General features: G+C 35.9%; 1 protein-coding gene across 1 annotated transcript in view; it reads right to left on the bottom strand.

The window, feature by feature from the left end:
* The window catches only part of PLEKHH2 (pleckstrin homology, MyTH4 and FERM domain containing H2), a 47,176-nt gene that overhangs the window by 664 nt on the left and 31,089 nt on the right, over positions 1 to 15,423 (bottom strand). The window contains exons 18-29 of the mRNA XM_088527401.1: positions 15,151 to 15,259; positions 13,552 to 13,664; positions 11,427 to 11,606; positions 9,601 to 9,698; positions 8,957 to 9,134; positions 7,222 to 7,377; positions 5,981 to 6,078; positions 5,411 to 5,552; positions 4,482 to 4,627; positions 2,843 to 2,972; positions 2,345 to 2,431; positions 884 to 1,021 (exon numbers count right to left, since the gene is read on the bottom strand). Coding sequence (XP_088383527.1) covers positions 884 to 1,021; positions 2,345 to 2,431; positions 2,843 to 2,972; positions 4,482 to 4,627; positions 5,411 to 5,552; positions 5,981 to 6,078; positions 7,222 to 7,377; positions 8,957 to 9,134; positions 9,601 to 9,698; positions 11,427 to 11,606; positions 13,552 to 13,664; positions 15,151 to 15,259 — 1,575 coding nt within the window. The remainder of the gene's footprint in view (positions 1 to 883; positions 1,022 to 2,344; positions 2,432 to 2,842; positions 2,973 to 4,481; positions 4,628 to 5,410; positions 5,553 to 5,980; positions 6,079 to 7,221; positions 7,378 to 8,956; positions 9,135 to 9,600; positions 9,699 to 11,426; positions 11,607 to 13,551; positions 13,665 to 15,150; positions 15,260 to 15,423) is intronic.

A 15,423-nucleotide genomic window follows, 5' to 3' on the forward strand; every position in this document is an offset into this window, starting at 1 on the left:
CGTGCACTTTATTAAATTAGTGATGGGAGAAAGGAAGTGCCTAATAGAGCTTTCTTCTATCTCAGCTTGCCAGTAATGAATTGCTGTTCCCAAGAGCATGCTGAATGCTTTGTCTTGCACAGTTTTAAATCTTTCAAACAGGTGGCTTCTATCACTTCTTCAAGAGAGATTTTGAAGTCTGCTCTTTGGAAAAAGCTTTTGCAATGTGTTCCCTCACTTTTTTTCTAGTCATCTAGTGCTCAAGGATGCAGAGTAGACAGAAGGCAGGAAGACATCTGGGAGTTTTGTACCATCCTTCTCTTTGCAACCCACACCACCTTGCCTATAAGGGCACAGTCTGAGGGAAACCAGAGTTTTGACCCACATTTGTATGTGGAATTTTGTGTTTTGTTTTACAGATTGTTCTGGCATACAGCAAGCAAAGTAAGCTTTGTGAAATAGCCAACTCTATCACTGAAGGACAGAGACTAGATTTTAAAAAGCACTAACAGTTTCTTTACCAAAGAAAACAAATCTTAGGATTTTTAAGAAGTGATATATATTACAGAAGTCCACTGTATAACACAGTGATTTTTAAAAATTATCTAGGGTCTTGAAGCAAACAGACTAATTTTTATATAATGTCTGCCCCTTCTCTCCTTTATATGAAAAATCTGGAATGCTGTAGAAAAGGACATTAAAAGAAACATCAATATCCTCTCTGATAGCTCTTGTTTTGTTTTACTAATTGTTTTGTTCTCCAAAACCATCTGGCAAAAGTCAATATCCTGAGGATGCTAGGAATAAATAAAGTGTTTCATCTCTTACATCTGTTAAGGATTACCCCCTGCTAAAAGTAGGAAAGCAGCAGATGGTGGGAAAGTATTTCAGGTAATACACCAACCTTTGGTTTTGTCATGGCAAAAAGGAGTTTTTCAGTTGATTTGTCCTTTCTCTGAGCATTGTTAACAACCAACATAAAATCATCTTGATAGCCTCCAAAAGTCATCAGACTCTTATATGTATATGAAACTGTTAATCGCTTAAAACAGAAAACCCAAAAAAAAAAAAACAAAACAGAAAGCTATAAGCAGGTAAATGCAGGAAAAAGAAACTATGACGAATACTTCTTTCAAAACTATAATTACATATCTATTTTCAAAAATGTTGGGGGTAGCCTTCTCATAGATCTTGAAATTAATTTCTTTGGGCTAGATTCATTCAGACCTTCACTATGAACAATTTCCATTGCAGATGGTAAAACTATCTCATGAAAGTTTGACCTCTTTCTATTCCAGGTAATCTAGATAAAAAATATTTTGAACATGTTTCAGCTTAGGTATATAATTCAAGTTATACAAGTCTTGACTGCCTTTGAGAGAAGTTAATTATAGGAATTCCACTTGGAATTGAAGCAGAGACTAAATAAGTTAAATGGCAAAGTGTATGATTTCTATAGGGATTTAACCCCAGGATTTCTTTTTGTGCAGTGATATAATTTGCATACACGCAAATGAATGCTGTCCAGAAATGCTGTAACTAGCTCTGCAGTAGATAGTGTTTATAAAGCCTTCAGGCTGATGCAAGCTAATTTTGCTTGTTATCTGTACAGAGCTGCTATACAGCTCTCTTCGCTTTGTTTTGTTTTATTAATCCTTTTAAATACAAAGAAACATAATGAAAAGGCCCATATCAATACAATTATAAAGTTGAGAATTTCATTTTCTGAAATTCAATATTAGCACTTGATAACAGCCATATGACATTCTGTTTCTTTGCAGGATATGAATTAAAGCAAGGATCTGCTCAGGCATTGCTTTTTATGCTGATTACCGTTAATTGTTTTCTGTAAAAACTTTTATTGCAAATCAAAGAAAAATCAGTGCTTAAGATGACATAATTAAATAACACTGGGTTATATTACCTGCTATTAAACAAAAATAATACAATGAAACTAACAATCTTTTTATGCAACTGCACTTTGTAGAGTGTATGTATTATGAATAATAATGGAAAATTAAAGTATCCAAGAGGAGAAAATTAATATTATTGTAAGAACTGTAACTATGGATCTCCTGATGTCTGAATGATTAAAACATTAACATTTCATTAAAAGATATAAAACTGTACCTAATAAACAGAAATAAATTCAGTGCAAAAAATCATTATATGCTTCTATTATCAGTGCCACTGTAACAATAACAACATTAAAGCATTTAGAAAGGAATCAATTTTTGCTTTAATAGAAAGACTAGATACTTACCATCATGGCACATATCATCTTCTGTATTCTATGGTGTTGAACCTCCCTGATTGATCAGTATTAAAATCTACTTTCACCAAAACTTAAAAAAAAATCCCTTACCATTGAGCTGTAATCTAGGATGCTTATGCCATCTTCATGTACAGCAAACCATATGAAAGACTTCTCAAGTGAGGATGTTGCTACAGGCTATCAAGAGAAATAAATGTTCTCTAGTTACAACTTTAAAGTGAGGCAATGTTTAACTGATTAATAACAACCAGGTCTTACAGACTCTTTCTATCCACATGTCTTACAGAGATTTATGGCTGGATGAGAATGAATGTAAAGGATCTGAAGGAGGCCAACGGCAGAGCTATGAACTGAACCTAATATTCTTACAGCATCCCTCTTAGTGTAATAAACTGCATGGCTTTACTAAAAAGAAAAAAAAAAACAAACAAACCAACCAACCCCCAGGCATTTTAAAGTTCACTAGAACGTATGTCTATGCATGAAAGGAAGAGTGACAGCAGTTTAGGTTTATCTGGCAAAAGTTAAGGGAGGAAATAGCAGTTCTGTTTTACATAGTTGTTATTTGAACTTGGTAGAGTTGCTTACTTTTGCTGCAAACAATTTGGCACCAAAGAAGGACCATTTTCTGGCTACAGTGAGATAAATGCGCACACAGTCTGCAGCACTGTGCCCCCTGAGAGCCATCCATCGTGTAGACAGTCGCTGACAAAGCTGTCTGTTGGAATGAAATATGTAATTTAGTTATTGAAAGGAATGTAAATGCTTACCCACAGCAAGTTTAATGAGCAAAAAAAAATCCATTTGTTAAAATGATAATTTAAGTTAATGCAACAACTACCACTTATACAATACTGAATAAATTCAAAACATATTTAATATTTTATGCACATGAAAATGACAAAGTATCTACTCATTTCTGCAGCCCTACACTAGGTTTAGACATTGATGTAGCAGTAGCTACATAAAAGGAAAACTCTACTACAGCTGTTAATGTGTTTCTACAGATAATCAATCAACCTTTATCAGTACTCAACAGCAACTCCAGTTGTCATTCTGAAGGTCTATTTAGCTTAGCACCTATCTAGCAGTAGATGTGGAAGATACAGCTTAATGCTATTTCTTTTTCGCTGCATCTGGGGGCTGCGACCAAAAGGGGTGGTCCTGATGCACGATGCATTCACACTGGCTCTTTTCTTTCGTGGCCCCACAGCGAGTTGGTTCAGTAAAATGATCCTATGGAAAAGTATTTCTCCAAAAAAACCAGAATACCTTTCTAGCACATTGACTGGCAGGAATGACTTACCCTGCAAGCCACAAGATCATTAGATCCAGCCCCGGAAAAGGGAGGGGGAATGTGCAGCAAAGGAGAGCTCTTTCAGCTGCTGCTCACTTTCACAGGGACTTTATGAAGTCAAACTGCAGCCTACCAGAAATGGGCAGGGAGAGAGCACTACTTCCCTGATACAGATTCCAGCTTCTGGCAACTGGTGGGCCAAGAACTGCCTGAAAAGTTTAACACATCCTTCAAAAATTTGCCTAATCTGGTACCACTTACACTTTGTTGTTTGTATACTTTTGCAAGTCCAGGTTATCTTTTGAGGATAGAGTACTGTTACTTTGTGCATATGACAACAGTTTTAAACTTTCTCCACCCTGTGGTAAAAATGATGAAAATACTCGTGTGATGCTGACTGGACTTCATTAATGCTGAAATGCTGACTTTGGAGAGCCTGATACGCTATGCTGCTATTCGCTGCGTTAACACAACGTGCTCCAGATTATGCATTTCAAATTAACACTACCAGGTCACCGCCTTGCTGGTTTGAGTGGCTCCAAGGCACTGTGCATCTGAGTGGCACTCTAACCAGATCCCCAGGTCCTTTATTCTCAGCAGTTCTTCAGCCCGTGCACGGTCCTAGCTTAGTTTTTCTCCGTGAGAAGAGTAAGAATAGCAAAATCTCTGGGTTTTGTAATCCTTTGTAGTAACTTATCTGTTTTAAAAGTTAGGAGGGTTTGCTGGCATGCATATGCAATGACGGCTGTCTATTTAGATGAGAAATACTCAGTTGAAATCAGTCCTTGAATTCGGTAAGAAGAATATCAGTTTCAAATACAGCTCTTGGCAAATATGGCATAGCATTAAGTTGTATATAATAACCATCTTAAAATCCCACATTTTGCATCCGAAATTTGTAGAGAATCTAAATAGTAACATACATCTCACCTTAACTGTTCCTCTGAACAACCATGCCTATATCTTTTAGGATAGAATCTCTCCAAAACTTGTTTTAGTGTTTGATTGGACTTGGATTGGGAAGCAACTTGCCCCGCTGGAGTGGAGAAAGGCCTTTCAAAGTCTCCAATCTCAATCTAAGGGAAAGACCATTGACAAGAAGGCATTTGTTACTACAGGATAATTTTGTAGGTGTTAGGTTCCTTTCCTATATCCTACTAAGTAGAAAATGAAAAGCAGCTTGTCAACTAACACCTATTTTCACTGAAACGAAAGTCATGAGTCATTTTATTTTTACTTATTGAAATTTATCATGCAAAAAGTTAAATATCATGTATAAATTATACAAATACAAGGTATAAAACTTTCCATTTCTACACCAAGATTGCTAGATCCACCGCCGATGAAAAACAATTCAGATTTTTTGAGTAAAACCATCAAATAATTTTCTTGAAAACTTTCCCTTAAATCTTTATTTTTTAAAAAATAAAACAGATCTTATCTAGGCCATGTAAAACAAAGGAATTTTAGGCTGTGATTAAACAGCTGTTACTATGGTGTACTAAATTGCAGAAATTATTTAAGGAATACTGAATGAAGAGTCAATACATGATAATACAACATCTAATCAAAGAGGACCTGACTACGAAGGATGTAACAAAGGTTTTATCCATCCTGATGAAATACATCATACATCATACAAAGCAGGGTATGCTACTGAGGATTTCCTCTGAAGGGTAGAAGGTGCAGATAACCCTGCACCTCTAATCCAATCTATTTCTTTCACTGTCAGATTTAAAAGGCTGAGGTCACTGACTGTCAGGCAGTCCTAGACCTGTCGCTTAACTTGTATAACTTTCTGGATCTTTAAAACTGCTTTGTGAGTCATTATTTTATGATTATGAATTCATAAAGATTACCTGTGCTAAAAGAGCTGTCAATTCCATTGCTAGTTCTTTGTTTACCGGGAAAAGTCCGTTGACTATTTGATCATTTGTCTGATACACTAACAGCAGCTTCTCTCTTTCTGTCTCCCCATGGACTTGAACTGCAAAGTAGAGCCTACAGAGGAAAGAAGGTCATTTTAAATGGAGAAGAGCGGGAAATGCATTAGCCATGAGGATTAACAGTACCTGCTTTGAATGCAATGGGTTTATGTCAGCATCAAAACACCAAACACTAGCATCAAATATTAACAGAGCAACACCTGTTCTTAAATCAGTGAGGAAATACTTTATTTCAATATGAGTTCAGTGTAGCCTCCTTTTTCTTTTTTTCTTTTTTTTTTCCCCCTCCAACAACCCTGCTCACAACTTACCGGTAGAAAAAATTAGCTACTGCTTAGAAAAAAAAATGCTCCAGTTACACCCATCTGCTATTTCTGTTGCAAGCTCTGAGTCAGCCAGTATTTTTTAGATGAAGAAACTCTCCATAAATAAATAAAAAAGTCTCTAGGACAAGGAAGAGAAGTCATGCTTGCTATTACAAACCTATTTTTATAAGTAAGACGGACGGTCCTTGTGCCTTCACATTTCCCGGGATGTTGTTCTTTGGAGGCTTGCTCCCATTTTGAAATAATGTCACAGATCTAGAAGGAAAGCAATACAAAGCTGACTTCTCCATGTACTCCTCTTTCAAAAAAATAGATGTATAGCATATATAGCAAAAATAGATAATCTTTGCTAGCAGTTCTTATTTGCAGTGTTTAATAAGTACTTCTTTCTGTTTGTTTATCCTATTACACACACATTAACTTTGGAAATGTTAACTTAACTTTGTGGAGCCATAACATGCTTATATGGAAAGACCAGGTACTTAATGTAGCAGCAGCAAATGAATACGTAGTAATACAGAGTGAACTGCTATTAATCAAATGCCTCGATCCTGGCCTTCTTCTGCTGCACGCTGGAGTTTTTGAGGTCCTTTGGAGTAAGTTTGTTATGCTGCTTGCCCACGGTTTACTGCAGTGCAGGAAGGGTGCTCTCTGTTGAGCATGGGCAGCTCTGTGAGCCCCTCTGGACTTAATGTCACTGTTCTTTCATAAAAGAGCCTTTCTGGAAGCAGTAACGTGAACAGCTTCCAAAGGAAGTTCTAAACCTTGCATTTGCCAAGAAAATAAGGTTTTTTTTTTTTAATGTTTTGCTTTCCATACCGCAATGATTCTTGGTGGGGGAAGAGAGCTGCCTGTGATGACCCTGCCTGTTTGTCACTAAGGCCTGGACATACCTTCCCTTGTGACTCAAAGTGCAGCTGTGAACATTGGCCAAAGGCTGCAAAAGGCTATTTGAAAGAAGCAGAGCGCTGGTTATTCACTAGTTGCTAGGAGGTCTGTAAAATATCCAATATTTTACTAAAACAGATTATACTGTGCTTTTCAATCTTTACTGCAAATCATTTATATTAGTAGTTTAGGGAATGAAAACTTCAGAATGCAGAACAATAAACCAACCATTGGAAATTTCCTGAACTGATCCCTAGTTATTCTGTATTTAGATAAGGAAGGAACCCTATTAATATCAGCCTCCCAGGCGAAGCTTTCAAATATATTTCGCTGAATGAATTTTAGCAATTGAAAAAATGGTATTTTTTGATCTTTCCTTTTATGTCATGAGGAAAAAAATACAGAGTTTTCAGCCTGGTAAATGTTTTCTTTTACGTTGTCAGGAAAAGAGATCTGTAAAATGAAGATATTTTGTTGTTTTATATGAACTCATTAAAGGCTCTTGTTTACCTTGATGTTCCCTTGAAGACAGTGCTCTATATCCTTGCCAGAGGGATCATCAGAAAATAGTGCAAATCCTGACTGAGCTGGTTTTCTCATGCCAGTATCCTGGTTCAGGGTGTTCAGAAATTCCTCCACTGTGGTTGAGGCATCAAAGCCAACAACCTAAAAAAATACACAAAACGTATTTTGTTGTCAAACTTCTGGAGAAGATCAAAGAGCCATACCATCCTCCCTGAATAGTTTATTGTCATTGGACCTTTAAAATTTCCATTAAGGGTTTGGAAAAGTGTCAAGATGCTACATATAAAGTCAATTTAGTAGAGTTTTTTTTTTTTCCATCAAAAATGTGCTAACCTCTCAGCAGATCGTACCTATTGCATTCTGTTTATGAAATGAAAGGTATTTCTATGGAAGAAATTAAAGGTTTCGCTTTTATTTCTATTTTTAAATTTGTTTATACTTTTTTTTTTTTTTTACAATTCCTACACTTGAATTTGTTCAACAAAATCAGTCTAGTATCTGAGATTTTGTGGAAAACAACACTTAAAAAGGAGGAAAAATATGATTTCCCACACTTTTCAATACGATGATGGAACAAATGACATTATTGGTCATTTTTTTCATGACATGCAATTTTGGAAGCATATTAGATTATCTTCCTATAGGCAGATCTGAAATATTTTATGCTGTTGGGTCAGTACTATGTAAGTCACTAACATATGAAGACTTTTAAGGTTTGTTTCCCCAAATTTATACATATAAATATATATGTGTAAGTGTGTGTGTGTGTGTGTGTGTATATATATGTCTACAATACTAGAGTATTAATACTTTAGCATGTTGTTCACTTAAATCTCTTTTCTGAGGGCTTTTTGCTTTATTTAGCATATTTCAGAAGGCATTTTACTCTTATCCTTCTATTTTGGGCTTCTCAGTGCTGGAAATTTAAGCAGTACTGCTTCACCTAGCTTTGGAGATGAATACAGGAGAATACAGAATATGAAGATTTAAAAACATTTAAATTTAAATACATTTTAATTTTTCTGTTTTATTGGACACACAGTGATTAAAAAGACTTAGAGAAAAAATAGACTTTTTTCTGTGATAAAAAGATTATTCAGTACAGTTTTATTTCATTTTAAAAGTCATTTTCTCTCTAGGAATACTGTAAGTTGTTAAAGATCTTTTTTTCTGCCAGCTCCCACTGTTAGAAACACAAACCAGAACACAAACTATTATGCATGGAAGTCCACAGAAAGTTTCCTACAGGCTTTGACAGATGAAGCCCAAAAAGAGTTAAGAATGCAGCTGTGTTTGTTCTCTCATAAATATAGCTATCCTTCAGTGAGTGTTAATGGGAGGCACAGATGTGCTTTCAGGCCTTCAGTGACATATTTGTCTTTCAAGATTTCTGATGAAAGGAATCTAGTACCTTTCTCTTTTCTTCAGTCCAATTCATTCATCTGGTGGTCAGGTTAAATAAGAAACAGAACCTTAATTAATTTCACATTCTTAGAGTTTTTTTTTCCTTCTCAAGGTATTTTTTTCCCAAATCTGTATAATTCATTGGCCAAATATGATTCATGTATTTTGTGCTTTCAATTGCTAACATTGGCACAGGATAAAAATTGAGTGCTATTTACCTTAACACTTACAATTCTGTTCCTGATATACTGCTCCAGGAATATGCTAATAGCATGAGGTTGGGACAACTTAGATTCTGTGCTATTCTTGGCATTACCTGATATATGCCATTCATGAAATGAACTGGAATGCTAAAAGGCAGGGAATGGTGGTAGGGATTTCTCAGAAGGGTTGAAAGAATTTCCATTCTGGAAGGTCTGGCTTCTCGGTCTCCATTCTGCTGGGTACGCTCTACGCAGCGCTGGCAATATATTGCATATTTCCCAAATTCAGTCCTGTGAAAGAAAAGGATTGAACAGACATTTTACTGTAAGTAAATCCCTCAGGAGAAGCCAAATGGGAGGAGTACAGAGATTTCACCACAAGATTTCCAAAATATTTTTTTCCATGTGGATTTATAAGAAGAATAAATCCACAAGTCCACTGAGACCAACAGAGGCTGTGCTAAAGGTGAACATGGCTCAGAGTAACTGCTCCATTTTGGGTTTCATGCTTTTGCAACATATAATCAGAGTTTTATAGCAGAGTATTTTCCAGGAAAAAAAAAAAAAGAAAGAAAGAGATAATTTTTCCAAACAATGCATAGAAATAGCATGTACAATAGTTTAGTAGCACTGGAACACAATTCCATTAAAATGTATTTTAACACCTATGTCAAGTTCCAAAACATTAAATACAGATTCAAAATAAGGTATTTAGGAAAGATTAGCCACCTAGCAAGTTAAGAATATTCAGGCACACCTGGAATCTGCATTCTTCTTCAGATGAATTTTAAGAAGCCAAAGAAATGGATGCTGGGGGAGAAAGAGTCCAACGCAGAGAGCCAAGAGCTGCAAACCCTTAACAAAAAGAAGACATTCACTGTTTTAAACATCTTATAAAGTAAGACTTCCTGTGGTTGCTGGCAGCAGTGCAGTTTACTGTGCCAAATCAAACAACAGACAACTGTAAAATGGAAGAGAAAAATAAAATACAGAAAAAGCTGAGTAAATGATGATGTTACCTCATCAGGTAACACAAGGCCAAAAATTCTCTCTTTCTATTTATGTGTGTAAACACAAACATGTTTTACAGCATGTTTATTTGGGGGCTGCAAATGGGAGTAGTTCTTTATAATGAGCAGTTAATATTCACGATTCAGTTCCTATAGTTCAGGATAAAAGTATTAAGGCTGCAAGACCAAGCACTCAGAAACAAGTCTATGCAATTTTAATTCAGCTCTCCTTTTCATACGCATTATGATATAACACATAAGTTATGAAAATAAACTGGATAGTAACTATTGAACAAACATTTATTTATTATTTTTAGAATATTCTCATAGTTCAGATTGTGTTTACAAGTTACACACTACTCGTATGTATTCTAGGTGCAGACTCACTAATTTTGCAACTACTTTTTTACCGTTGTACCAATGGTTTAGTTCAGAATTTAGGAAACAGCCTTTATCTGACTTGCCTGGTATCAAACAGAAATTGGACAGCCCAGGCACAGATACCCGGCCATTAAATACCAGTAGTCTGTGGGAGAATGGCATTAGTTTTGTTTCAGGAAGACTCTGCAGTAGAACCAATATGGAAGACTACAGCATAATTTAGTTAATAAACCAGGACTTAAAAGAATTGTGTGAATCTACAGACATTTTACTGAACACACAACTCTTACAATAATGACAGTGGCCAGTACTGCTGGCAATATTTACCTGTACAAAGGGAAGGCCTTACTAATGGTCCAAAAGTAACAAAAGGACTACAGTTATTTTAAGCTTACCGGCTGTATGTAACTTAGTGAGTACTAACTGAACATGCTATATCTGCCGTGAAAGCTACTTGGGTGTGATGCACATACTTGATACATCCATGATGTGGGCAATTTCTAGATAATACATATGCCTGCTGGCCATATCATACTTTCTTTGGCAGGTTTGAGGAGAAAAATGTGTCTATTACAAAAGCCTTAATATGGTAATTTCCTTTCTCATTTTCCCATTCATCTCCTAGTTCTGTATGTATTACTATATAGCATGCACTGTTGTTCCGGTGCTACACAGATTACAGAGTATTGTGTTTCCTTACAGTTTAAATTCTTTCAGTTGTAACACATTTGGATACCATTTAATGGTTGGCCAACAGTTGACCAAGGCAAAGAATTAGAAGTATATATGCATTATCTGGCACGTGCTATGTGTGCAGAACTGCATGAAACAATAAAAGATGACATCTGTCAAAAAACTGTACATATCTGAGATGCCAGTGAGTAGGGCTCACAGCTTTTCTTGCACACGTCTGTAGAGCCATGTGCCATGGGGTTTAATCTGCCATGCTTCCTGATAGAGCACCTACCTTAAGTAAAAAAGAATTGCGCTCCATACATTGTTTCACTCAATGCTTTAAAAGAAGGTAGCCAACTGCATGTCCAGCCTTTAAAATGATATGTTCTTTCAGTTCTTTATCTGATTTTAAGTAAGTGGATGCTACAGAAGTGCAGATCCCTCTGCCATTCTTAATCATCTCCACAGTTCCGTCACTGCTGTTGCCATACTACCATTAGGACAAATATTGCCTTACCTGTATTGGTCCTGCCTGGTTTTGTGGATGTCGACGTCTAGTCTGTTTAATTAGCTGGCAACAGATCTCATTCTGAAGTTCGGGATGTGTGAGGCAGATCTGCAAAGCACTTTGGGCCAAAGACACATGGTAATCAATGGCAGGAGAGTCAACTGCGGCATTTATAAACAACTGGCAGGTCTGGATATAAAATAATAAGTAAGTGAGTTTATATATGAAGCTGCAATAAATCTTTTAGAGGTTTTGCATAATAGAAATTTGCTACAATTGAAGTTTCAATTAATTAGTGTATCTATAGACTAAGAACACCCTGCTGTCTCTGCTAAAAGAGGTGAAATTAGCCAAAACAGATAAAAAGCTATGCTGAACGATTAAAGAACTATAAAAATTGCATTGTTTTTTTTTAGATGGGGGAATGACAAGGTTAGGCAGATAGCTAAATTGAGTGAGGTGTAGTAAGAACTGGAGCTGTCGAGGTATTAGGCAACCTGCCCATGTCACAGGGGTGTTAAAGCCAAGGTAGACAGCTCACAGTGGCACCCGGTGTAAAACGTTTTGTGCATAACAGGGCAGAATATGTACAAATAAGAAAATCATGACTTGTAAGTATTTGTTTTGCTTCTTGGCTTTCATTGCTATTTTTATTGTGTGTAAGTGCAACATTTGCTATTGCCAGACTTAAGAAAGGTGATTGGTAGTAGAACTGTACTAGAATAAAGCTTATATATCACTTATTCCATTTAGTTTATGCAATAATTTCTCTTGGTTATGATAACTAAATTCACTTATTAACACTGGTGCTTAAAGATAAATTTTCAAAATATAAAAGCAAAATAAGAGAGATGGATGGAAACTTAATCTGCTTCTAGGCTATCTGAAAATGACGTAGATGCAAAGAACCAATTTTATCAACAGTGAAATAACTGAAATGTTACTTTCTCTGTTTCTACCTGACTCAGTGTTCTACCTGACTTTTAAACTGATTTATGAACAATTTTAATAAAGGCTGCATGAGTCATTTTCTTCGTATTTATCTTAGGCAAATGTCTGGAATCTGAATTAGGTCTGAAGTATGCTTTAGAATGTGATTTCCAAATAGACGTTGGATTATTACGATGAGGGAAGTAAAAACTTATATTGTTATGTTGTAGGACTGCAGAAAATAAAATGGAAGTACTTTGAAGTGCTTCAAATGTTTCACACAAACAAGCTGGAAAGTTTGTCTACAAGTGACCGTGACTGAACATATGGTGCTTGTCTTGCATTCCTTTCTAGATCCTGACCATTACATCAAAATTCTCAAGATAGTTTGTGCTGCAGGCACAATCCGTCCAAACTGCCTGGAGACAGTTCATTTATCCAAACACTATGCCTTCCAACTTGTAATGTGTGTTGCACAGAATATAACATACAGAAAATGCACATTTTGTAATGTACATTAAAAAAATACCCTCTGAAACAGTCTTAATTACATTTGGTTAATGTTCAGGAGTGGTTTTACTTGGGTGAGCACAGGAGAGGAAAGGTAAGGTTAATGGAATTGCAGCACCCTCCTCCTCATAGTTACCAAGCATCTGGCGTTTTACCAGGAAGGACAAAAAAATCTTATCTGCACACAAAAAAGCTCAAGCAATTAGCTGAAGAACAGCAGTTCCCTTAATCATAAAGCCCTTTCATTACAGCTGTGAGATATACCTATGTGCATTTGTAAAGGTGTACAAAAATCCTTAAAAGTGAATTCATAAAACTGTTGTGAAATACTTCTAAGAATCTTATTCTCTAATATTTTCTCTACTTATACTACTAGAACACAAAATTATTATTTTTCAACTTGTTTCAGTCCTTCAAGACTGAATTTCTACTCATAGGATAAGTGTTTTCATTAAAAAAAAAGAACACTAGAATCTCTGCTTTCTTTCAATTTGAATCAATCTATGACTGCTTACATTAGAAAATTGACTGACTTTAGTGAGATAGTGTGGGGACACTCTGCTACAGTCTCTGTCTACTAGTTTAGTCTTTTCACTAAAGACAAAAGAATAAACTTCTCTTTTCAGATCTGTGGAACATCCCTAGTAAGCCAAAATATGCACAAAGTTAAAAAGGCATTTACTAGAGTTTTTACCTTAAATAATTTAATTGCTTCAGTTTGCAAGGCCTCCGATGGCAAAGTTGTAAGAGGGGAAGCAATTCCTTCTTTGCTGTGGCAAAGGATAGGATGTCTCCAAATCTGAGAAGCTAAACAGATAAAATACATGTTTTTTTGCAATTAATAATTTAGTATAGTAAATTTAAACTTTGGTTCAGCATTCAAAGAGAAACAAAATGTTAGACAAGCTTTACCAATAAGCTTCATAGCTCAAGGATCTTTTGGCTCACTGTTAAAATACCTGAAAAGTACCTTTAACACCAGAACACTACTTCACTCGTATGATGTTTCAAGGCCAATATTAGTAATCAGAAACATTTTTATATGCTCTATTATCTGTAAAAACTGCAAGCATCTGACCTACCACCTAAAAGGCATTACCTTCAACATGACGGCATCTTAATGCCGCATTAAATAGTGACTCAGGAAAAAGATATGGCCTCAAATAGCTGAATGACTTCTAAAACCTCATTAGATAGATTCAGAAGGAAAACAAATACCCAACTAAATATTTCTTCTAGCAAGTACCTATTATTTTCACAATTGCAATTCTTCTTTAAATATTTGGTCCAATATCTTTTAGCAAACTTAATTTCTTCCAGATTCCACACTTAAAGCTTCTAAACTCTTACATGTATTAGAAGAGTCCAATTTGCTAAATCAATTAACATCTGAGGATATGGATTATTTCCTAAGATGTCATTCCCACCCACGCACTGAGCTATTTCCTAATTTTATGACATTGCTGCTTGAAATGGGACAGAAACAGGTCACTTTAGCAGAAATACTGGGCTGTTTGAGCCTGTAGGGAAAATAACAATACATTCTGACTTAGTTTGCCTAGTTCATCATGTCTCATAACGCAATAATAAAATACTCTTATTTAATAAAAGTCTTTCAGATTTCTGGGGATATAATGTGGTATTTCTGCTGCTGATGGCATTATTGAATCTCCTGCCTAACCACGTGCTTCTTTTCACAACACTTGCAAGAAGGAAACCTTAGAAAAAAAAATCCTAGGTCACTAATAAACAAGCTAGGAAGTTATGGTGGAAGAAGGAGACAGACAACACACACACAAACAGAGGGGGAGTATAATCAGTTGAGCCCTTCTGCCTTAAGAAATTATAGCAAAATATGTTTCTGGGGATATTGATTTTTTTGATTGTTCATTTATCTGGTAAAATGAGTTCTCTCACTCAAAGTTGTGTAAACTTTACAGTTTACATGTGCCAAAGTCCATCAGGTCTGAGCAATGCAATACGGAGAAGATAAATTGCTGAGGTCAAGTAACCTCCCCCTCCCTACACTTGGTCACTTCTTTGGGCCTTGCTCTGTGAGGGAGTTAATAAGGATTCTCTGTGAGGTAAAGCTTCTGGGTATTAAATCAGTTTATTTCTGACACTTACAACTAGAACCTATGCAACAGTGGAACCACATGAACTATGGATAGTTCAACTTCTAAGTTGAAGTACCTGTATCTCAAAGAGTGAGAATGAGTCTAAAAGATTGCTGTCTACCTTTTATTACAAACTGCGAGACTGTGAAAAATAGTAATAGTTCTCATTAACTTACTGGTATCACCTTCCATATTTAATAATTTGCAAACAAGTTGTTCAAATTCAGATCCAACGTTTACACTGGTATTTCCAGCTGCAACTGTCAGATGATAAAGCCACGTGTCCTACAATAGAAAAGCACACTCATTTTTTCCACCAGATTCTCAAGAGCATTAAAATGTTCATGTATTCTCTTTGCTTAGTATTTCAAACTACAAGGTAGACAGCATGGGAAAAAAAATCTTGACCTCAGTTGCTCTTTCCCCTTCCCCTCCTCATTAGCAAATGT

This window comes from Tinamus guttatus, unplaced genomic scaffold (genome assembly GCF_059628265.1).
Source record: "Tinamus guttatus ecotype Peru unplaced genomic scaffold, ASM5962826v1 Tinamus_guttatus_pri_ptg000286l, whole genome shotgun sequence".
In the NCBI taxonomy this organism is placed as follows: domain Eukaryota; kingdom Metazoa; phylum Chordata; class Aves; order Tinamiformes; family Tinamidae; genus Tinamus; species Tinamus guttatus.